Below are 23410 nucleotides of genomic sequence, written 5' to 3'. Positions count from 1 at the left end.
GATCTGTTTGTGTGCATCCGTAACCATGTATTTCTAGCTCCTTGCTGCAGGAAGGGCAGCTAATGACACGGTAGGCTGTTTGCCTCGCCTGATTTATTTGTGTGTTTCGGAGTGGGCGGAGCTTGAAAGAAGGATTACAGAGCCCCGTGGCAACCTGGAATAGACGGGTGTCAGCTGGAAGCCCCAGGACGCTTGTTAAGGCCTCCGAGCAGGAAAGTTTGGGCGGCCGTTGGGCGCAAGCCCTCAATTAGGGCTGTTGCCACTACAGTGAGGTGCACAGTGATCTAAGCCTGTAGAAGGAGCTCATCTTGTTCTAAACAGCTAATTAACACAGGGCTTACCACATGCTTCTCCAAGTGTTTGAATGTCACACAAATACCTGCTGGCTATTTAGAACGGCTGGCCAGAGCTGCACGTCATTATCTCAGCTGGCCAGAGCCAACCTGGATAGAGGATGATAAGCATTTACTATTTTGTTTTTGGATGAACATTTTATACAGAATAGTGTGCGACAGAGAGAGAGAGAGGTGAGAGGCAGGGAGAGCTCAAAATGAAATTGTCTGTGTGTGTGTCCTTCACCAGCAGGACGGTGGCAGTGTCTGGATCACAGGCCACAGAGCCGGCGAGCCAGACGCTGCCTCACATGCTGCGGTTACCATGGTAAAGTGACATAGCGTTTGTGTCTGTGTGTGTGTGAAAAAGACCAATAAACCTTGATGTAAGGATGCTTTGTGTGTGTGTGTGTGTGTGTGTGTGACCGCTCCAGCATCTGTTGCAAGTCGACATGTCTGTACTTTAAGTGCAGAGATGATGGCTTGAACACACCGCTTTGGTTTCGGTTATTTATGGGATTTCTAGTATTTTTTTTTTTTTATCTCGGTAATAAAACATTCTGCAGAGGGGAGGACATTAAATAACAGTGATAAAATGAAATGATTCAAAAAACTTACAATACATGACAGAAGTTTATGCGTATAGTGAAATATATATGAAGTGCTTTTGTTTAGAGTGTAGGGAGACTAAAAACATCACTTTAATGTGGACGGTGGCACACTTTTTTTTTTTTTTCTTCTTTTGAAAACTTAGCCATGCCAACCTGAACTTCATTTTGTAAATATCACTGACACAAAGACGAATATCAAAGTTACCCTATGTTCCATTAGTTGCTTTAAAATGTATTCATAATGACACTATGGAAAGACATAGAAAATTCTCATCATATTGCCCGATTTGTATTTCACACCCTTCACCACGTCATCTCTTGGGTTTTATAACTGTGCAGCCTAAATTACTTTTTTAGTATAGACTGTATATAAAAGATGAATGGAGTGACCATAATGTCACTCATTAGTTTTGTGGTTTATGAGAACTTGAGGAACCTACAGATGGCAAAACAATAGTGTCCTGTAAACCACAAGGTAGCCTCACCCTAAATCACACCCTGCTTTATCAACAGTATTACACAAAATAAGACCATCATTTATAAAACTGACACCATGATGTCGTCAAAAAGTCTTAAAACTAGTCATTGAGACCATAAACTCTCTAGGAAAATGTTCACTGAGGTAACAAATCAAGTAAGAAGTTGGGTCATTTTCTCATAGACTTTGATGCAATTGGACCTCTTTTTGCAGCCACAGGAGTCGCCCCCTGGTGGCTGTTAGAAAGAATGCAGATTCAAGACACTTACGCATTTGTTATCAAAGTACATACATGTCTGTTGAGGTGAGGGTTAGTCTGTTTGGCCTGAAGACAGCATAGATCTAATCTTCTGCCTCCTAGTTTGGGGTCAAGGCAGCTGACAGACTGAGGATGTGTGTTTGGATGGTGGTCATAGAGTTCAAACATTAATCAGACAATCAGTGTTAGTTCACGTTTTTGTCCAAAGTCTCCTCTGCTGCACTCCATTCATTTTAATTTGGAAGGCTAAAGGTCAGCAGGAAATGGGTTTTTAAGTACGACTGCCTGTAGTCACTATCACATTGGTGTTTTATAGTTAGCAGATAGCCATGATTTAGATGCGTCCTTCGTGTGCCTGGCTGACTCTCTTGAAACAGCACGATAAGAGATATTTTCTTTTTTCCTGGCAGGAAATGATGGAAAGCTACTCCATGTAATAGTCCCCCTGTGTGCTACCTTAAAATTTTGCTGCTTTAGCGAATGATTGTGTGTAATTGGTGCTTGTAACCACTGACAGTTTATCAAATTGGTCAACAAACTCATCTCTGTCTTTTACGCCTGTCTGCCCGCTGCTGTCTGTTTCTAAATTGTGTTTGTGCTCATCTGTCTTCAAGCTGTTTTGGAGCTGTCATTTCTTACCAGCCTCCCTCTCTCCCTCTCTCTCCTCTCTACACTCTTTGGCCCTCAGTCCTGCTGCGCTACAAGAGATCAGCGTTGACTGACGCGTGCGAGCGCATCCAACATGGATTGTGTGTCCAAACTTCTCCCAGCCATGCAATTATGTCATTTTCTACTCAGGGTTTCCCCTGAAACGACAAAGTGGCTTGGCAGAGCGTGGCATGAGAAAGTGATGACTGAATATTTCAGTTTTTAGCAGCATGTGCTTCTCTTGTGTTATCTGCTGATCGTAGTGAAGTCATTCGGCCATCCTGGAAGTTCGAAGGTGCTGGTTTAACGCTTCTAGAACAGCTTGGAAAGAAACATAAAATTCACTCTTATCTTTGGCTCCGGCTACTCTAGTGGCCATAAGCAAGCCGCATGCATGTCCAATTCCTGGACGGAGTTGCTCAGTGAATATATGAATGATTTAATCAGTTTTTCTTGGAAAAGATAAAGCCGAACAAACAATGATACACATTTATTAAGCTCCCGGGAAACAGTGAGTAAGACGTTGGCTCGGGAGTCAAAGGAGTTTTTTTCGTTGACAGACAAATCTGAGCGAATTGACATGTTTTCTTAAGCCGCTTTTTTAGTCTCATGGGTTTAAAATGGTCATTCACATTCATTCCTGCCATTGTTTTTGTCTTTTGTTCTCATTTGATTAGTGTTTCATCACTGTGTGTGAAACTGCTTTATCATTTTGGACAGTTCTCTCAGCCCTAAATCCTCCAACCGAACACACCCAGGCTTGGAGTGATTGACAGCTGGCTGAACAGCAAAGGGGCTCCCCGCTCATCCCATTCATAGCCTCCAGATTTCAATCCATTTCTGCCTCTAAAAATTGTTGTGGCGATTGCTGTCACGTAAATAAAGTTATTATTTTTGATCCCTTGACACTAGTGCCAGGCCGCAAGGAAACTTTGAGTCTACGATTTGTATATCGTCGGCGTAAACTCCCCACTTGGGTGTTTGCAAGGCTGGAGGGAAGCCACGCTGGAAGGCTGCCTGCTGCTTTTACCTCCGGATTAGGAGGGTTTGAGGGAGGCCTCTCTCTCCGATCCCAAGACAAGATAATGATAGTGTGAGAGGGGATAGAGATGCGTCTAGACTCCCAGATCCCAGTGAACACCAGAAAGGTTTTCATGGTGTGAAATGACTTCCAGGTGCTTCGATGCTGCAGCTGGACATTGTCCGTTCCGCCTGCCCCCGAAGGACTTTGTCAGAAAAGTCACGGTTATCTTTTAGTCAGACTTGTTCAGTTAGAAAGCAGATGACATCAGAATATGTCAAGGATTCGGTGATCCATCATTTTTACGGACCCAAGGAAAGCTGATTCACGCTTTTGCTTCCTCTAGAATTTGCGATTGAAAGCCCAGCTGTCCAGATGCAATTACAGAAAATTCCAATTTATCTAAAACTCAGCAACCAGAAATTATGACCTTCTCGCCACAGTCTTCCTTCAGTGGCTCCCTGTTGTTAATTTATAGTGTAGTACACTGCCTTGAAATTTCCAATCATTGATTTGCGGCTGACCAGCTGGTCGAGTGGTTGAAGCACAATCATGTGGTAACGCATCATCGGCAGTGAGTTGCTGGTTCAATTCCCCACCAGTCGGACCTTTTACTGCTTGCCTTTAAAATAGACTATATATAATCAATCAATCTTTATTTCTAAAGCGCTTTTCATACAATAATGTCATTCAAAGTGCTTTACAGAGATGGACACAGCCTCAAGGTGGGAAAAGTGAAGGCAAGGCCAGGTGTCTTGAAACTGCATTCTGTCTATCAGCCAGCAGGGGGCGATTCCTCTGATTGCAAGTCAGATTTTATTAAAAGTATTGAGAAAATGGCCATACTTCTCACTTGATTTATTCCCTCAGTAAACCTTTTACATATTAGTTTATGGTCTCAATCACTGGGTTAAAGTTTTCATCAACACAGTATGATGGTCAATTTGTTAATTATGGTCCCATGTAAAGTAAAATAAACAAGAAAGAAGAGTATGTTTTAGAGTGAGGCTACCTCGTGAATAACAGTCTGCTGCAGCATTCATGTTTGTATTGTTTTTTGTATGTCTGGTTTCAAAAGACCAACACGCCCACAACCAAATGCCAAACACCCAAAAACCAACACAAGATGGCTACGTCCATCCTTTATATACAGTTTAAGGTCAGTGTCCTGCTCTCAAAGCCTTAAACAGTTGTTTTAAGAGCTCTCTGCGATGCATTTTTAACTTTATTATGTGTCATTTCACTCAAAAATACTTCATGATACTGAAATATTTGACCTTCACAGTTTTGAAAATACTTGACATCTGGTTCCACATTCATAAGCTGAAGGAGAAGTTTGTCGGTGTTGACCTTTGCAGGAAGTTTTTGCTGCCAACCCGTACACTCCCACTTGTTCTTTCACACATTCTGAAGAAGAAACTCCACTTATTTAAGTTCTTCTCAGAGATCACCTGTCACTTGAGCAGCACAGCCAGTACATATTTTCTGTTGAGTTGGGCTTTTTGTGGGTGTCTGTATGTCGTTGCTTTTTTTTTTTTTTTTTTTTTCCACCACGCTCCATAAACTGCCTTGACAGCGACACCACCATCGGATTCCATCACTCGTGCTTCATCGTGAATCAGAAGCGGAGACGAGACAGGGTATCACTGAGGAAGCTCCATCACATCACAGTGCTATTGATTCCGTTCGGCTCGTCGCTCGTTTAGTTAATGCAGCTTCATGTTGTGTTTAATTACATTTAGGAGCAGTGCGGGAGCGCCACCGATGCCAAGTTGAGGTTTTTGAGCCAGTTCAGCCACAGAAGAGACGACTCTCCCGGCTAGCCTGTTTCAAACAGCACTACACAGCTAAATGTCCTCCAAGTGACTGTATATATGAATACAATTAAGCTCTCAATTTATTAGACAGCATTGGAATGATGCCCTGATTAAAGAGCCCATACATTAACAATCATTCACTGATAAACACAGGGGAGTAAACACTGTGCAGCCCTGCATGCTTTGACTTCCCATCTCCTCTCACATCACCATCTCTCCTCTTTCTCCTTTTGCCCGGCTCCCCCCGGAGGCTGAGCGGCGCCACTGCAGGCTCTGCCAATAATACCTGCGTAGCTGTAGTCACTGCATTGTGATCAGGACTGTTGAAGGCAGTTTATCTGCTCCGGGGTGAGCGCTGGCTCTTTGTCAGCGCTGTTTGGGATCCCTGGCGCTGAGGGCACAAGTCTGCAGAGGAGGGAGAGAAAAGGAGGAGAAAGACACTTCATGTGGCATCAATAAGGGTAACATCACCAGAGAGACTGGACTTCTGCTGACTGATGCTGGCTGCCGAAAGAGAGAAGGAGAAAGGAGGGGAGGAGGATTCAGTGTGTGTGTGTGTGTTTACTTGTGTATGAGTAACTGGAGGATTTATAGATTTTATTTGTGTGTGTGCGTTTGTTGTCTCCATCCAGCATGTGTGTCTGGATGATGTCAGACAGTACCTCTGAAGGTGGCGTTACTGCTGATGTTTTGCCTCTGTCATTGCGCCTGCTTCTGCCTCCCAAAGCGATTGGGATTCAGAGAGGAGAGGTTAAGGAGTGCAGGAGGCTGACAGCCTCAACTCTGAGAGCCACTGAGGAGTCATGAAGTGAGTGGATCAGTGAGTCGGCGCTCACGCAGAGACAGGAGGCGAGCTTCCTGAGAAACGTTTCTTTGATGTTCGTGCTTTGTCGGAAAACGAGAGAGAGGAGGGGGGACCACACGGCAAGATGGGGGTGACAGGTGATAGAGGTCCCAGGTCAGGACTGAAACGAGGACTTCACTCTGTGCGAGCTTCATCCTTCCCTTTCTCTAACCAGGAGTTTGAGTGAGAAATGAGAAGTCTTTATTCCATTTTTGTCTTCTCTCATCTTGCTTCGTCTGAGCTCCATTGAAGTTTATTTTTCCTCTGTAGTGTTTCAAACTGATCTGCTGACAACCGAGTTCTGAAAATGCCCAGACCTAGATTTGGAGCTGCATTCATTCCAGCATTTTCTACTGTAGGTGGCACACTCTTCCTGCAGCTGTGACACTGTAAAAGTCTTCCAGCCGTCGCCTCCTGCTTCATATCATTTGGAAGATGTCTTTAGATTCGTAGCTACTGTTAAACGCACTTTGATTTCTCTGCTTACAAAGAAATGTACAGACTCAGTTTGTACAGCAACACTGCAACCAAAAAGGGACGTTTGCTTTATTATGTATCTGTGGAAGTGCTAAAAAAAAGTCATTTGGGTTGCCAACTTGGTGACTTTTGCTTTCCCAACTTGACATATTTCAGTTTAACGGCGAACTTTTGAGCACACGCTGTTCTAAAGTGGGCCCAAAACAAACGCAGACGGTGACTCAGCATTATTGATTGAGCTGTCACTCAAGGTACTTCAAAATGCATCCTTATAACTGTGGCTTCAGGACGAGCGAACAGAGATTGAATAACTTTGAATTTTAAAATCCACCAGCTACTGTAGCACACTGTGAACTGAGCTGTTTTCCAACCAGAAGTAGGAAGTAACGCTGAGTCTTGCTTTTGCAAAATTTAGTGAACTCGTCATATGAGCTGATCTGTAAGCACTCAAGCAAAGGTGGAAAGAGAAACCTGCTTAATCTTGGTGGGTTTTCCTGCCCAGACTTACCCGCTGCACTTCCTGCATATCAATCCCATTCACTGCAGCTCAGCTAACTTGTTTCTTTCATCACGTTTGAGCTGTTGAACCCCGCTAGAATAAAGACCCAAATTGTTGTTTGGTTTGATCCCTTCCTAAAATATGGAAGCTTTGTCCCATTTTGTGTGTTTGTACAGAACCGATCTGAAAGTGTCTGTCTTTTAATCGTCAGCCTAAATTGTCCCGCCATTGTGAACGCTGCTAATCTGCTGCTCAGTGCAGCACCACACAAAGCAAAGGCTGTTTGACCTCTAGGCAAGATAGATGCAAGGCCTTAAAATGTGTTTATATTGGCATCATATCCCTCCAGGAGGTGCAGCAGATGCAGAAGCAGCTGGCAATTTGAGCAAATCCAACCAAATTGAGTTCATCCGTTGGGTGTATCACACCTTCCTCTCGGTGTGTGGATTCCCTCCTGTCCATAACTTGGTTTTCCTCGAAACATTACGTGTCTTTTCATCCATTTAACTTTATGTGCTTTTTTCGATTTGTCCACAAGACTGCTTTGAGGTTTTACTGAGGTGGAAAAGTCGACCGATAAAAGCAAAATGCAACAGGAATGGATTACATGAAATATCTGACTTCAACATCCACTGTGGCTTCTGCTCCACTGAGGAGTTCTGTGTGGAGCAGAAGGGAGGCTGTGACCTTTCTTGGAATGAACACTTGACATAACAGACTTTTCATATTTAATCATCTTTTCTACATGGTTTTTCTTTGATGTTTCACTGTTACTCCTTTAATTCCACCTCTCCTCCTTTGGTTGTGACCTCTTCTTCTGTTTCTTTTCATTGGCGTCCAGCTGAAGAATTAGTGCCACCAACTGTTTATTCTGACAAACCAGCTCCTAAAACCAACACAGTGGGAGCAGGTGGAGACACACATTCATTTCTGTTTGTTGATTTTCTGCAGATATCTGTTAAAATTTACGCTGACTATTGACGGCAGGAGAGGCTCTGTCTTACCAGTTCTCTGCCGAAGTGTTAATCCTCCATCCCTGCTCCCTTTTAAGGGTACGGAGGTGGAGGAAAGTATGGATGTATGGCAGCCAAACAGAACAAACCCTCCATGTCCTCTTCGTCTCAGGTCTCCAATTTGAGCTTGTAGACACCATATCATGAACTTAGCTGTTCAGCAGCTTGTGTTTAAGCCTTGATGGCATTTCCTACAGCCTGATATGACCGTGGTTGTCAGCAGGAGCAGCACTTACACTCTCAGTTTCTCTTTTTCACACACGCTTCCCTCCATCCGCCTCTCCTGTTTGTTTGCTTGCCCCCCGATGGGACGCGGTTTTGCATTTTCGGTGTGTTTTCCTGTGCGTCCACGCAAGTCTGCTCGAGTCTCGGTGGATGTCTGTTTGCCCGCATGTGTATTTAAAAGTGTGTTTCCCCCTCCGACGGCTCTCATTTTTTCAGGGTTACGCTTTTACGACTTCTCATCATGGAGAAAGTCTCTGAGGGAAACCACAAATGATACAAACTTATGAGAGGCGGCAACTTTAAAGGAGGAGACTTCCTGCTTCTAACAAAGACAAAAAGAGCGGGAGAGCGATGTTTTTAATTGAGAGCGGTGTGTGAGGTAAACGAGGGGAAAAAGGATTATTTCATCATGAGAAGCGGTTCGGTTTTATGAGGGAGTTTCTTGGGAAACCATCTGAGATTCGGAGAAAATCCAAACTTCATCAGCAGAGAATCAGAGAAAGAGTGATCCTACTTTTTGAGTGGCAGATCTTACATTTCTGAGGGGATTTCCACCATCCGAAGTCCTTCATGCTGCTCAGACCTGTATTGCTATTCTGCTCTAATCCGGGGATAACAAGAAAAGTTTCAACAGGCAGCAATGTAGAAGTCAGTGTCTTTATAAGGGCTGTTACAGATAGTTTTCTTCAGTCCCAGAATCTCACTTCAAGCCTAGTGGGAAGAAAGATTTCCTCCATGGCTGTCGGTGGAAATTTGTATCAAACGCACCCGCAGCACAGTGGGAAGAAGTGAAGCCTTTTCTGGTTCAGTATGTAATTTCTAAGGTGCTGCGTGGCTCTTAGTCGGAAGGGTCTGGAAGGAAATCTCCCACAGTTCAGAGCACCGGTGAAGTTTTTCGGTATAACCGCCACTTCCGAGATGGAGCTCGGTCCGTCTTCAGTCTGGCTTTCCTGACGCCAAGCACTTGGAGGCCAAATGTGATTCACATCTTTCGTCTTCGGAGGCTGGGGAAACCGCAACAGCTGTCCAGATCAGTCTGTCTGCCGACGGACAAAGCGTCGCTTATCAGTGGGCTTATAGGCTCTAATGAAAGACAAAGCGGCTGTTAAGAGCTTTGGTTGACAATACAAAAGATTACTTGACATGCTGCTCTTCCGGCTTTGAAAGATATAGTTAGGAAAGTGAATCCACCTGTTAGTGCAGACGTCCTGTGATTCCTTCATTAAATAAGTGACTCACTTGTGTAAAATCGTTGGGTTTTTAAATTGTTCTGGCTTGTGTCAGGTTTGCAATCTTCTTCGTTGTAGACGTCTGTGTTTGAGCCCTCCAAAGTTTTTGTGAAGGAGGTTTCATTTCAACCTTGGTGTCCAGCAGATGTCTGAAGCACCGCATTTTGTCTTTCATTTGGATTGTGCATCTGCAGTCAGAGCATGCTGTCGTAATAACATCGATCTCATGTCAGGATGTTTGTCAGAACCGTTTATGCGCCCTCCCCCAGAGAAAGATCATAAACAGTGTAGTTCTCGGTGCAGTCAAAAGCGTGATGAAATATTTGTGTTTGAGTAGCAAGGATGTGCAAGGAGTCTGAATGTTTAGACAGCGCTCCCTGGCAGGACATTTACCACTTTGCTGTAGTGAAGACTGAGAGGCTGAGCAGGACGGGCGGCGTGGAGGGGATGTCAGCGCCTGTCGAAGGTTATCGATGTCTGTCAGGCTGAAGTAGCCTTCAGGGGAAAAGCCAAAACCTCATCTTTTCTAACCTTGCATCATTCTGTGTGCAGTTTAAATGCTCTTTATTACCTTTTCAACATTTGGCCATCTGCTCTTCTTGTTCATTTATGTGTAGCTTGTTGGTCTCTTTAAAGCAATTTGTAGTAACTGTGTTTTTAAAAATGTAGTTTTGTGAGTTTTTTTTTAGGTTAGTTTGACTAAATGTACCAAATGGCACCAATGTCACCCATGTTTTCCTTCCTAATCTATTAATTCTGTGTTTTTGAATGCAAAATTACTAAAATTCCATCAGAAAAGTAAGAATATCCTAAAAATGTGTTTCCAAATATAATACTCTAAATACAAACAATCAGTAGAAAAGGTTTAGTCATGTGATTCATCTCTTTGCTACGTCATAGTTTGGTTTGGAAGTCTGCTTCTGCCACCGTTTTTGTGTCGAAACTGATTTAAAAATGTTAAATGTTTCATATATCCTGCATTTTTCCATCTCTATACACCTTCTCATGCACTATTTAATGCTTCCAGAAACACTTTGCTCTGGAAACTTGGCTTCAGCAACTTGACAGTTTAATGAGCATCTACAACAACTGATTCTTAACCATTCATGTTCAGAGTATATAATCATTTTACTTCTGTTCCTTAAAGAACCCCACATCCCACCCTCGCTGATTGCTTTAATCAATGATCTGCTGCGGATCATTTTGGGTTTCTTTTGAGATCTAATGGACCATTCTACCTAAAAGTGTAAAAAATGTGTAACCCTCCCACTGTGTGTACACACACACACACACACACACGCCTCCTCTTTATCTGTGTTTTCCACACACGCTGACAGAGTGTTTGTTCTGTTGTTGCAGATTTACACAGACTGGGCCAACCACTACCTGGCCAAGTCTGGCTGTCCACGCCTCATCAAGGACCTGAGCCAGGACGTCACCGATGGAGTCCTGCTGGCACAGATCATCCAGATCATAGGTGGGCATCTGCACACACACACTTTCTATTCTCCGTTATCTGCTGCTGCTGTATTTATGTTTTCGTCGTGTAAATATACAGCCCTCCAACTTACTGAACCCACTCTAATTATCTAATCAGCTGGAATCGGCATAGACATCATGACAGGACAGAAACACTGACATTTGCTATCCAAACAGTGTATCGTCTTACTTCAGCTATAAGCGTCAATATTTAAAGAGGATTATTAATGATGTACAGATGGATAAAACCATGTATTATCAACAGTATTCAAACACTGCATGTGTCTATAATTCATTCTGTCTGCTAGATGAAGCGATTAGCCTCTCTGTCTCGCTCACACTCGTGCTGTTTGGTCTTTCTTGTGGGGAGCTGGAGCAGAGCTGTGCCTCAGTCTGATATTTGGGCCAAATCGCAGCAGCTCTCCTGTGTTTTGGGTGCTGGGCGAGCTGCAGCAGCAGAGATCTATGACTCTGACACCCAGGGGTGCAAAGGCTCCAATTGGAGCCTAGAGAGTCTTTACATCTCTCTCTCTCTTTGTCCCACATGTGTCTATGTCTCTCGTCCTCTTTCGTTCTCTCCTTTACACTTGAACTTTTTCTGGGTCTCTCTCTCACATTTTGTCTCTGTCACTCCTTTTATATCTTTTATTTCTCTGTCTGATCTTGCTTTCTCATTTCTTTTTGCTCTCTCTCTCTCTCTTGCTCTTACCAGCGCTGCGTGGGAACACATTACTCAGCAACACATTACAGTAACATGATTACCTCTTTCGGGGACTAGTTTAAGGGATTCAAATTAAAATGCTGTAATCTCATTACAGCCACTACTCTCCGTGACACTCTGTTAGTTTAACATTTGGGGCCGAGGCAGCGCTTTTTTGCTGCCTCGCTGGGAGCTGGATGGACGGGGATTGATCGGATCTTTCATCTTGTGGACAGACGGGTCGGTGATGTGTTGGCTAAGTGCAGCAGCAGGAGGGGTCTCCTGACACAAATGAATGGATCTCTTAGTCATGAGTTTTTGGATGCACACAGAAGGGTTGAGCGTATTCAGGCCAAATCAAAGTTTCTGTTTCCATGTGGAAGGTTAATTTCATCATCAACACAAGTGCACTGGAGCCTACCTCTCATGAACTTGGGTTGATGCAGGGACACCATTGCTGCATCCTGGGCTTAGCACCGCCCAAGACGATTGTGATTGGTTTAATGATGTGCAGTCAGACCATTCCTCCAGCATTGTGGAGATTGGTCTAGCTATGCAATGATGTTCTCGGTGGACATCCATGTGCAACCCAAAATTTGTAACCGTGCAGCAAGGGCGCTGACTGTGCATGTGCAAACAAAATAAATGTTATTTATATGGAAGGAGATTCTTCCTCATCCACCTAAACAGGTGTATTTGAAGTTGTCACTGCCATTAGTGGTGTCCAAGCAAGATTCTAAATGCTCCAGAAATCTCGTGCTGTGTTCCTCCACTGTTCTCAACACACCTCACCAATAATCACTGACATTGTGCCTCAGCCCAATCTGTAGCTAGCTGGTATGTCATGTAAAAAGTCAAAAAAACATCCACAAGAGCCTCGTTTTTTATTTATTTATTTATTGCTGTGTTCTGTGTTCAAGTCCACATTCAGTCCAATACGTCCACAATGGTCATGTGGAAATCATGAATTGCTCTTTAGGGATGTACCTAAATATAAATGCATCCTTTGTAAGAGCACAAATGATGAAAGTTGCTTATTATTGTTTGATAGAAAATAAAAACTGACAAGTCTGTGCGTCAGCTGATATCTTCTGTTGCATTCAAAACATTGCGAATGACCACAAGAATAAAAGCCCGTATTGTTTCAAAAGAAGACACAAATTTAATTAACAAGACATTTCATTTGTGACACAATGCTGAAAAGTGATTACATTGTTCTGTAGTCGACTCCACCAAGCCGTCACACAATAAGTTCAGAACAGACTCACATATCAGCATCTGTCATGTACAACTGTATGCTTTTCTTATATCTGAATACAGAGACAGAGACAGATCATTTTCTGGGTTAAACAGACCCAGATAATGACGTCTCTGTACACTTCTAGTGCTTATTATGACAACTGTGTCTGAGAACAGTGACAGAAGAATGGGATGAATGATTGGATGGACAGACAGAGTATACAGAGTAACTTAAAGGCTTGGATTTACATTGTCCCCATTCTGTTTCCTACCAGCAGTTGATTTCTTTAACTCTCGTCACATTTTTATAACCACGCTGTGGTCTCACTGTTCACGGCAATATAAATTCCTAGTCATTAGTAAAGTCATTAACTAGCTTTAACCAAGTAGTTTTCAGCCAACTTCAGGACTTTTTCTAATCTGTTTAAAGGCACTCGCAAACAACGTCACTCATCAAATGCACCATGTTGGAAGGATATAAGACAAACTTTTGTTGTTAACTTCGAATGAGCTGCTTTAAAGCCTGTATTTAGGACTCAGCTGGTTTTACCTCAACCTCGTGGCGAGAACAAGGCTTCGGGAGCTACATGCGATCCCCGGGGCCGAGCTCGCTGTTGATGTTCAGTAAATACCTCCAAACCGACAGCTTGCTGAGGCCAGTAATCACCGCTCGCTGACGAGTAATGAGTAATTCATTACAGTTCTTTAAAACTCGCCCAGAAGCGGCTCTTACGCAATCTTGTCTTAGTGTCTTTTTAGACACTTCTCTTAGACATTCTTTTTCTTCTGTCTGCCTTTGCTCTCTCTGTCTCTGTCTTTTTCCTTTGTGTCCCAGTCAGTGTTTAAAACTTCTCTCTTTCTGGGACTCCCTCTCTGTATCACCCTCACACACACACACACATTTTCCTGTTTGTTACGTATGCTGCCTTTCTTACTAATGCTGTCTGTCTGCCTAAATCTGTTTTTTTCAGCCTCTCTCTTACTTCCTCAGTCTTACATTCCCTCTCTCTCTCTCTCTCTCTCTCTCTCCCTCTGTTGGATTGAAACTTTACCCTCCCTGCTCGCCCAAACAGACAATGAGGCCAAGCTGGCCTGTCAGTAACTCTCTGGCGGCAGCTGACGAATTAGGCAGCTTTGCTTCCCAGAGCTCTCCTGCATCGCTCTGCACCTCAACGCACACGCGCTCATGCACCTACCCGTGCACGCTCCCACGCTGATATCAACAGAGGTTTCCTGCTGGATCTGTACACCTGAACTCAGAAGTCACAGGATGTTAAATTTAAGCGTGGGACAACGGTAAAAAAAAAAAAGAAAGAAAGAAAAAAGCTCATTTGTTCGTTTCCTTTCTCACGCAGCGAATGAGAAGGTGGAGGATATCAATGGCAGCCCCAGGAGCCAGTCGCAAATGGTGAGTGTAACTGTTGTATTCAAAGTCATCCATCCTTTAAAGCACTGTTGCCTGAGAGAGAATTATGTTAATGAAGAGTATTTATATGAAGCACTGACTTTCACTGCTCGGCTGTAGTGGGATTTTGCATTCGCAGTTTTGTGCTTTATGGCTGAATATAATAGAGAGCAGTAGTGATAGAAACTTACATTCTAATATTATGAGAATTACATGTAGCCAGTGTGGTAACACAGACCAACACGATCAGCATTTAGGTGATGCTCTAATGACAAGAGCACAGCATCATCTAGCATCATAAATCCCTGATTGGAGATTCATTTATTTATCACTTAACTAAGGCTGGGGAAAAAACATAATACCACCTCACTTAATATGGATATATACGGACGTGGATTCTGTTCTGCTCTGTTTTGATTGATGTAATCAAGAGATGAGATTAAAACGATAGATTTATAAATCATTACAGTGGTAGAAAGTAACTGTGTGCTTTTTTTAAAGTACTCTACTGACTTGTGTGCTGCTTTCTGCTCAACTGCATTTCACTGAAAGACTTGTTGCTTTACAGATTGAGATTTGAGGTAAAAACTACATCATGATTACACCTATGGAAGACAAGATATTTATAATTTATAGGCTGCTTTCAATCTTTTTAGCTTGTTGTCTCTCTCGGGACACCTGTCACTTTTCAGATGTCTGTAAACTGTTAGCAAAATCAAAAACAGAGATTTTTCCTTGTATATTTTACGTTTTCTTTTATATTAGATTAATCAAAAATATGCCAAATTAGCTAATATTTAACACAAAAATGATTACAGAACAGTCCAAAAAAGCCTCTGTATTTGTGGTAATTATCTCACAACCTGTCGCATTTACAATATGAGCCTTTGGAGGGATGCAACTCTTTCACTAACCAAAGAATGTAGTTATTTTAAAAAGTTAAAATGAGCTACATTTAGGCAATAGGTGCGTTTATGTTTGATAGAGTACATTTTGCTGATAATACTTTGCGAAAGTAGAAATTTGAATAAAGTACTCCCACTCCTTTTTTTTTTTTCTGCATTGATCTAAGTACTTCTGCCGCCACCTGTGATACCTTGACAAAGGAACACCACTAACGAGCACCTTTACGTTTGAAACATCCACTGAACTGTCATCGTATGCGTCCAGCTTTAACCGAGCTGACTAGAATCGTGTCGGATCGGAGCCACTCACACATACTTAATACTCAGAGAGATGGCGATGATTGGTGTAACCGCATCGCCACTTGACCAAAAAAAAAGACGCTAAAGCCGTGAAAAGTTCAGACCTTACCATCTTTGACTTACTGTGCCATTTTCAATAATCTGTACCTCTGGCTGCCATGTGGCTGAGCGATGCTGGCGGTGTCGTGTTTCCTCTGTTAATGAGATGACGGCCTGTATAACCGCTGATTGTCGTCACTCCGAGATAATTGCCCCTCACTTTAACTAGAGTTGACTAAGTGTTTATGCAGTGTCGGTTTGCCCTGGCATCTGCCCTCCTGCCATTAAAAGTGACTAAAGCTCTTTAGCTGCTTCGGCTCACTTTCTTAGTAAGACGCTGTGGGTGAGCGGACTGTTGGGTCCTGGCACTGTGTCTTTTTGTGTGCCGGTCTTTGTGCCTCTTTGTCATTGGATCTGAGGGGTGAGCTTTTCATGCCTCTTGACCAAACAGGCATCAATATTTCAATTGTCGGTTGGTGTTAATCGTTGACTTCCAGAAAACACAAGTGGGTGGATTTCATGAACTCTCTGGAGACGTGTGAAGAAAATCACAGGAATATGCCAAAAAAGTGTTTTACAACTGCTAAGGGTTGGGGTGAGGGCAAAGGTTTCAGCTGTTTTTATGTTTTCCTCCATGGTGTGTCCAGCTGTAGTGGAAGCAGCCAACATTAAAGGACCAGGAAGGAAGAAAATGTGAAGGTCATGTGAACTCTGCTAACCCCGAATGTTAGTTCAGTGTGTCAGAAGCAGTTCTGACCAAACAAACTACTATGCATTTATTTTTCTTGTCACAAACAGTGATTCTAGAAACAGCTGACTGACGCATTGGTCACTCTGCTGCAGCACTGCAAGTACGTGACTCGATACTCCAGCATCGTCCGTGTGTGTTTGTGCGTGCACGCAGCTCGCTCTTTGTCTCAGTCACTTACTAAGCCCATTGATCCACCACCTGCTCCGACCGCAGAGGGTCCGGCCAGCTTGGGAAAATGAAGTCTGAGGAAGCACGGTTGCTTATAGTGTGGGCGAAAAGGGAAGGAAATATCTGACATACAAACACTTCAACAAAGACGCAGCCAACTAACAAAACCACTGTACGGAAAAATCGATGTTCACACTGTGGCAGGTGAAAGGAGCAATTTGCTAAGTAGTGTGTTTGAAGACGTGCCAGTGCTGAGTTTGCATCAGGATAGTTTCAAAAAAAAAGTTATCAACAGCAGAAAGTCAGGCAGGGGCAGAACTTTTGCTAAATATACTGGAAACAGGTTTAATACACAGTTGTAAAGCAGTTTGAATACATGAGTTCATTGTATTGTGTTAAGAGTTAAAGCAGTCGCACAAATCTGTGTCCAGTGTTTTATGAAGATGTCAATGTGGACATTTGCAGACTTTGGGACTAAAGACTAAATCTGTCACGCTGATCCTCACGTTGATGTAGCAACCAGGATATCACCTTAGCTGGTTTGCTTAAAAATCTCTTCTCCCCATTTTTGGTTATATTTATTTACATGAGATTGAGCTGTCGTCTAAAATTGCTTATAGTCAGTGTTAGACTAATCTCCACAGTGTTGGAAAATGGTCTGACTGTGCCTCATTGTTCTTCTGCTAAAAGGAAAGAGAAAAAAAAAGGTTTTGTATTCCTTTAAACCAATCACAGTGGTCTTGGGAGGTGCTAAGCCCAGGATGCAGTGATGGTGTCCCTGCAAAGTAGTGATGGGTGAATTGTTTTGGTGCATTTGCATACTGGAAAGCACCTCCTTCAAAACTGCCAATTCACCAAAAAAAGAAAAAAAAACAAGCAACCTGCCTCATAGCATGATCCCAACCTTTATCATAACTTGACCTTTTCAGCATGTAGGTTAGTAGGTCAGAGGTTGTTGTTTTTCGTACTAAATGGGGATTTTGAAAATGGTCGTACTTTATAGTGGAAGGGGTGGAGAATGCACTGCGAAAAAGGCCAGATTCATACCCAAAGTCTGAATTTGGTAAATTAGACTATTTTTGTGATATTGGACACTACAAACAAACATTGGAGCAGTATTTTACACTCTGAATCCACAAGTATGCAAGAGTCAGCGATTGCAAAAGTGAGAAATTTTGTCATCCACTGAAGTTTGCAAGTGTCTGCGCAGACCTCTATACAGATGTCTGCATGCAACCCCACTAAGTGTCCACACAGACAGTCCATGTGGTATCTACACAACACAGGCTAAAGTGTGCATGCACAGAATCTGTAGGTATGTGTATAGGTATGTGACATGGCCTCCAAGTGGACCCCAAGCAGCCCAGAAAATAATATCATTTAGAACAACCATGCATCTGTGGTGTCCACAGCTGTCTGCAAGGGAGCGTAATCCCGATTTAAGGCGTACTAAACTGCAACTTGATCTGAGCTGGCAGTCATGGCAATTTAATCACCCAGTGTGTGTCCATGTAGCACTGATGACCAAGATGCCAAAACTGTCCATTTGTTGATTTGCCATTGATTCCAGGAGACTTGGTGCAGTTCTGTAAAAAATTCAGTATGAACATTTGACCTTGATCACAACTGAAAGTCTGCAATGTATTATTTTATTTTCTTGGCTGTGCCAAATGAACTAAACTACCCGAAGAGATAAACGTGATGACACATGAACATATGGCTCTCCAAGTGCAGAAGTATTTTATTTGGCTTGTTTATCCTATGAGCTCAAACTGCGATATCAATCTGAAACTTAAGTTATTTACTGACAACCTTTTCTCCGTCCTGACAAACACTAGAGATATTTTTCAACTCTCGGCTGCGTTTTGACAGCACGAGCTGTGAATTCTGGAGAGCGGCCACTGGCCACCTAGCACCTGGAGCTTAAACGCCTTGGCCAGAGACATCACAGTAGCAGCAGCTGTCAGTGGAGGGGCAGATGAGTCTGATTTACTTCCTTTGCACAGTATTTTTGCTCATTTGGGACTTTAGACGATGATCCTTGAGTCACAAGCCTGTTTCTCTAACTGGTGGGCTGCTGCCGGTCCGGTGAGTGGACCGTGGCCAACTAAGCAGCTGCTGGAAGCTGAGAAGCACAAACCGGCGTGGCTTCAGCATCTGCAAGCTTCTCAGCTAATCTACATACATAATGCACTCTTTTTCTCTAAATCCTCGTTCACAGTGCGAGAGATCCACAAGTCCGTTGAAGTCCAATCATTTCCTGCAGAGCTTGTCCAAAAGAACATTTTTGGCTGACATGTAGACGGTCTGTGAGAGTAATGAGCAACAAAACTCTGCTTTTCATAGTCATCTGCTGCCAACAGCGAACACAATCACTGCTTTTTTTCCTCCCAAAGTTATCTTGTGTAATGAAAACATACTACACTTGCATTCATCATGAGAGTGAGGGGTAAAATTTAGAGTAAATTCCATTTATTACAGATCAACCTACTGAAGCTCTACGTTCCTGGTAGTCTTTCAAACTCAGCCAACCAACACTCCATGGAAGTGCCTTCAATTGGCTTCTGAATACTTAGTCAGTATAATTACAAGGCCAGAGGGTATCACCTCTGACTGCCCAGTGGGCTTATGGGATAATACTTTAAAGAACATTGGCATTATGAATTAATAGCACCTCTTTCCCAGTTCTCCCAACCTACCTGGTCTAATTTGCTCTCATCATGAACAGTATGTAAAAGAGTCTGACCTTTGATCTCCTTACTATTATAGTGCTTAACAAAAGTCTGCACTTATATCATGTAACTATCCTCCATTAGCACTCAAAGGTCATTTTTTTTGCCCACTTGATTGCTGATGTGAAAGTGAAGATGGAAATGGTTGGGCTTTTAAAATGCTGCCCTATAACTTTACTTCAACTTCTTTAAAAATAAAAAAATAAAAAATAGGCGTTAAAGTGACACTTACTGCCTGAAATGAAGTATTTCTTTTGCACTTTCTGTTGACCAGTCCACACTAGTAACACAAAACCTAATACTGTGTGGGTCCCTCTTGTGCTGCTAAACCAGCTGTGGCCCACGTAGTCACTGACACCACAAGACCTCTGAAGGTGTTCAGGCACCGAGTTATAAGCTACAGATCAATTAAATCGCAGAACTTGCGAGGTGGAGAATTCATGAATAGACTTTTTTTTCCCCCCCAGCTCATCCCACAGATGCTTTCTTGGTTTGAGATCTATTCGATTTTAAAGCCCAAGTCAGCACCCTTAACTCTTTGTTAAGTTTCTGAGCAATTTCTGCAGTTTGGCAGGGAGCCTTATTCTGCTGAAAGAGGCCATCGGGGAATGCTGTTGCCATGAAAGGGTGTAAGTGGGCTGCAGTAATGTTTAGGTAGGTGCTACGTTTCAATCCACATGAATGCAGGACCTAAGGTTTCCCAGCAGTACATTTCCCAGAGCATCACACTGCCTCAGGAGACTTGCTGTTTTCACGTCGTGCATCCTGTCTCAGCCATCTCTTCCTTAGTTAAATGACGCATGCCAAAGAAAGTGTGATTCATCAACCAGGCTACTTCTTCCATTGTTCCATGGTCTAGTTCTGACACTAATGTCAACACTTCAGTCAACATACTTCAAAACTGACCTTGGCTTCCGAAACGCTGACCCGTGGGTACGCATGAACATGTGTCGGGTCACCAGTTGTCCTTCCTTGAACCACTTTTAGTGGGTGCTAACCACTGCATACTGGGAACACGCCATAACACCTGTCATTTTTGAAATGGTTTGATCCAGCCATCGAAGTCATCACATTTGGTTTTCTGTCAAGGTTGCGAAGAAATTCACATTTTGCCTTCTTCCAACACATCAATGTCAAGAACTGATCGTTCACTTGGTTCCTAATGTATCCCACCACTTGAGGTGACGTTGTAATCTGGTGGCTAATTGGTATACCTTGTGAATGCAAATGTAGGGTGGCATTCCCAGTGGTTAAAACTTGTGGACATGCCTGTTTTTTTCCCAGTAGAGCTTGTGGCTGGAGTGCTTTAGGGCATAGTTTGTTTGGTTTGGTGTAAGAGCTAATTATTGCTTGGAATTTGTATCTTGTACTGGTCTACAGAACCATATCGACCACATATTCTGTCCCGGAAGGAAAATCTCCAACCACCGAGTAAAGCCAGCAAAGATGATGACAAATTGTACTGACAGGAGTGTGGTACCAAGAACCCAACAAAGTCTGGTTCTGTTTCTTTCCGCTGAGTTGAAAGCATCTTTTTTTTGCTGTTTTTCAGCTTCATGGTAATAAAAGGGAGCAGAGATAGAAAATTAGGGTGATGTGAGGAGGCTTTGGAGACTAGAGTTTAACTTTTTCTGTCACATGTTTACCCCTAAAAATTATTTATTGTTCTCCTCTTTCTTTGTTCAGTGTTTAATGTCCTTTCCCACCACATCTGTCACTACGGTCCTCTCCCCGTCTAGATTACCTGAACACTTCATGGACGGATTCGATGCGCTTTTCATTTTGGAATTTTCGATAAAGCTATCAGCCTAATGCATGTGATGTAAAACTATAAATGCATTCTTTGGATTAAGGGCCTCACACTGTGTTTTTGTGCAACCCACTCACCTCGCGGCACACTCCGCGATCCCTCTCTCGTGTAAAACCTCACGCCCTCTGACAGTGCAGTTTCCCGTAATTGTACAGACATCTAAAGGAATTAGATGCGCACCCAGGTTTTTGAATCAAGTGAAGGATTTTTTTTTTCCCATTCCTCAGAAGAATCGTGCTCAAACACGAGAACGGCAGGCGGGGGAAGGCAGAAGAGGCCCATTCAGCAGAAAATATTAAAGCCTCGCAACACTAATCCTCCTCATTATAGACAGACATCATTAGCAAACCACAGAGCGCTTCCCTGCAATACGGATGACTGTGCAGTTTGACTTTCTGGGTGTGCGTATATGTGTGTGTGTGTGTCTGTGTTTAGCTTCTAGCGACCTCAGCAGAGGATGTCAAGGAAAAAAAAACAAACACTTGTCAAAATCTTAGGTGGATGCAAAGATGCAGAGATGCAACATCTGTCAGCAGAAGGGTGTCGAGGTCGGGGAAGAAGAGATTACATCAAACAACCCACTATGTTAAAGTCAACTCTTTCCTGTTGGTTTAAATTTGTAGTATTGAATTTTAAAGTGTCATGGATCATATTTAGATCAGCTATTGGCAGCCTTGGCCCTTGCCCAATATGGTTAGATTTGACAGCGCAATTTCTTTGGCTGTTGATTTATATTGAGTGGGTGATTGTGCGAAATTGCGATACACTTTGTCAAATTTTAGTGCACCACATGTCTGCTAGAAGGTGCACTGCGCCTATATTTCAAGGAAACTGGTTTGCATTACATTGCACTCTGCAGGATACAGACGGCCATTTAGCATGACTGTAAAGTTTTTGGAAGTAGAAGCTTCTGAAGGGGACAAAGACATTTTCGATAACTGTCTTGATGTAAAGAGTCTGTGTCACATGTGTCTTTGTATTTCAGACAAATGAATGTGATTTCTTCCAGTGCAAAGATACACAAGCTTTGTTCACTTTGTAACCGCAGCACCAGTCAGCTTAGTCAACAGTTTTTCATTAGTTCCTGATTGAAAGCTTGCTGAACGACCATGAAGCCATTGAAACAGTAATGACATAACACCTCAGTTGCACAAATGTGGTTGCTGAGCTATTAACTGGCTCATTTTGTATTAAACTGTTCCAACTAGCAAAAGGTTGAGCTGAAAGCATGCTTTTATATTATTGTGTCGACGGCCATGAATTATCACTAAGAGTCTACAGAAATCGAAGCTGCTTTGTGAGACTGCACATGGGTACAATGATGCTTTAAGCTTCATAGTTAGGTCCTCGTGCTGCCTATTGACTGTATGTACAAGAGGACAAAGCTCAGTGTCGTGGCTTCATTCATTGACGTCCTCATCCAAAAATAAGGAAAGAGGAAGTAGAACTGAGGAAGGCCATGTAGAGGTCTCTGGGCCACGGTCTGTCCTATGACAGCACTCACCTGTCACTCGAAGTGGCCTCGCCTTTAATGATGCATAACTTTGAACCTCAATATGATTTAAACAGATACGTTATATTAAAAATAACCAGTTATTCTTAATAGGGCCCTGTACAGTTGTCATGAATTACAAAAGCAGGTTTATTTGTGCTGTAAAGTTAGATATTTACCATGGGAGTCTATGGAGATTGAGTCGCTTTTGGTGTCTTCCTCAAGTGGCCATTTTAGGAACTGCAGCTTTTGGCACGTGCTGGCTTCTCTTGACTGCCTCAGTGGTTGTCACTTGATACTAACATCCATCCATCCATCCATCCATCCATCTTCTCCCGCTTATCCGGAGTCGGGTCGTGGAGGCAGCAGCCTTAGCAAAGCCGCCCAGACTTCCCGATCCACACACACCTCCTCCAGCTCTTCCGGGGGGACCCCTAGGCGTTCCCAGGCCAGCTGGGAGACATAGTCCCTCCAGCGTGTCCTGGGTCTTCCCCGAGGTCTCCTCCCGGTGGGACGCACCCAAAACACCTCCCCAGGGAGGCGTCCAGGAGGCATCCGGAGAAGATGCCCGAGCCACCTCAGCTGGCTCCTTTCGATGTGGAGGAGCAGCGGCTCTACTCCGAGCTCCTCCTGCATGACCGAGCTCCTCACCCTATCTCTAAGGGAGCGCCCGGCCACCCTGCGGAGGAAACTCATTTCGGCCGCTTGTATCCATGATCTTGTTCTTTTGGTCATTACCCAGATCTCATGACCATAGGTGAGGGTTGGGACTAACATGCTTATGATATTTAGTAATTACCACAGAACACAAAATCACATCTGAAGCTGGAGGCAGTGTCATTTGTTTTGCAGATATTTTTTCATAAACATTTTTCAACAGAATAAAAGTGACACCTGAGGATGGTGCTAGATGAAGATCAGGTCATCCAACAGTTGC

At 43.2% G+C, this 23410-nt stretch overlaps 1 protein-coding gene across 7 annotated transcripts in view; it reads left to right on the top strand.

Annotated features, from left to right (window-relative positions):
• The window catches only part of nav3 (neuron navigator 3), a 221375-nt gene that overhangs the window by 54520 nt on the left and 143445 nt on the right, over window positions 1–23410 (top strand). For all 7 annotated transcript variants that reach the window (XM_008281541.1, XM_008281536.1, XM_008281537.1 and 4 more), the window contains exons 2-3: window positions 10813–10930; window positions 14227–14279. In XM_008281541.1, the coding sequence (XP_008279763.1) occupies window positions 10813–10930; window positions 14227–14279 (171 nt within the window). The remainder of the gene's footprint in view (window positions 1–10812; window positions 10931–14226; window positions 14280–23410) is intronic.

Source organism: Stegastes partitus, unplaced genomic scaffold (genome assembly GCF_000690725.1).
Source record: "Stegastes partitus isolate 25-593 unplaced genomic scaffold, Stegastes_partitus-1.0.2 Scaffold236, whole genome shotgun sequence".
Lineage (NCBI taxonomy): Eukaryota > Metazoa > Chordata > Actinopteri > Pomacentridae > Stegastes > Stegastes partitus.
Note: the sequence above shows the minus strand (reverse complement) of the source record. Positions and strands in the feature narration are given on the sequence as shown.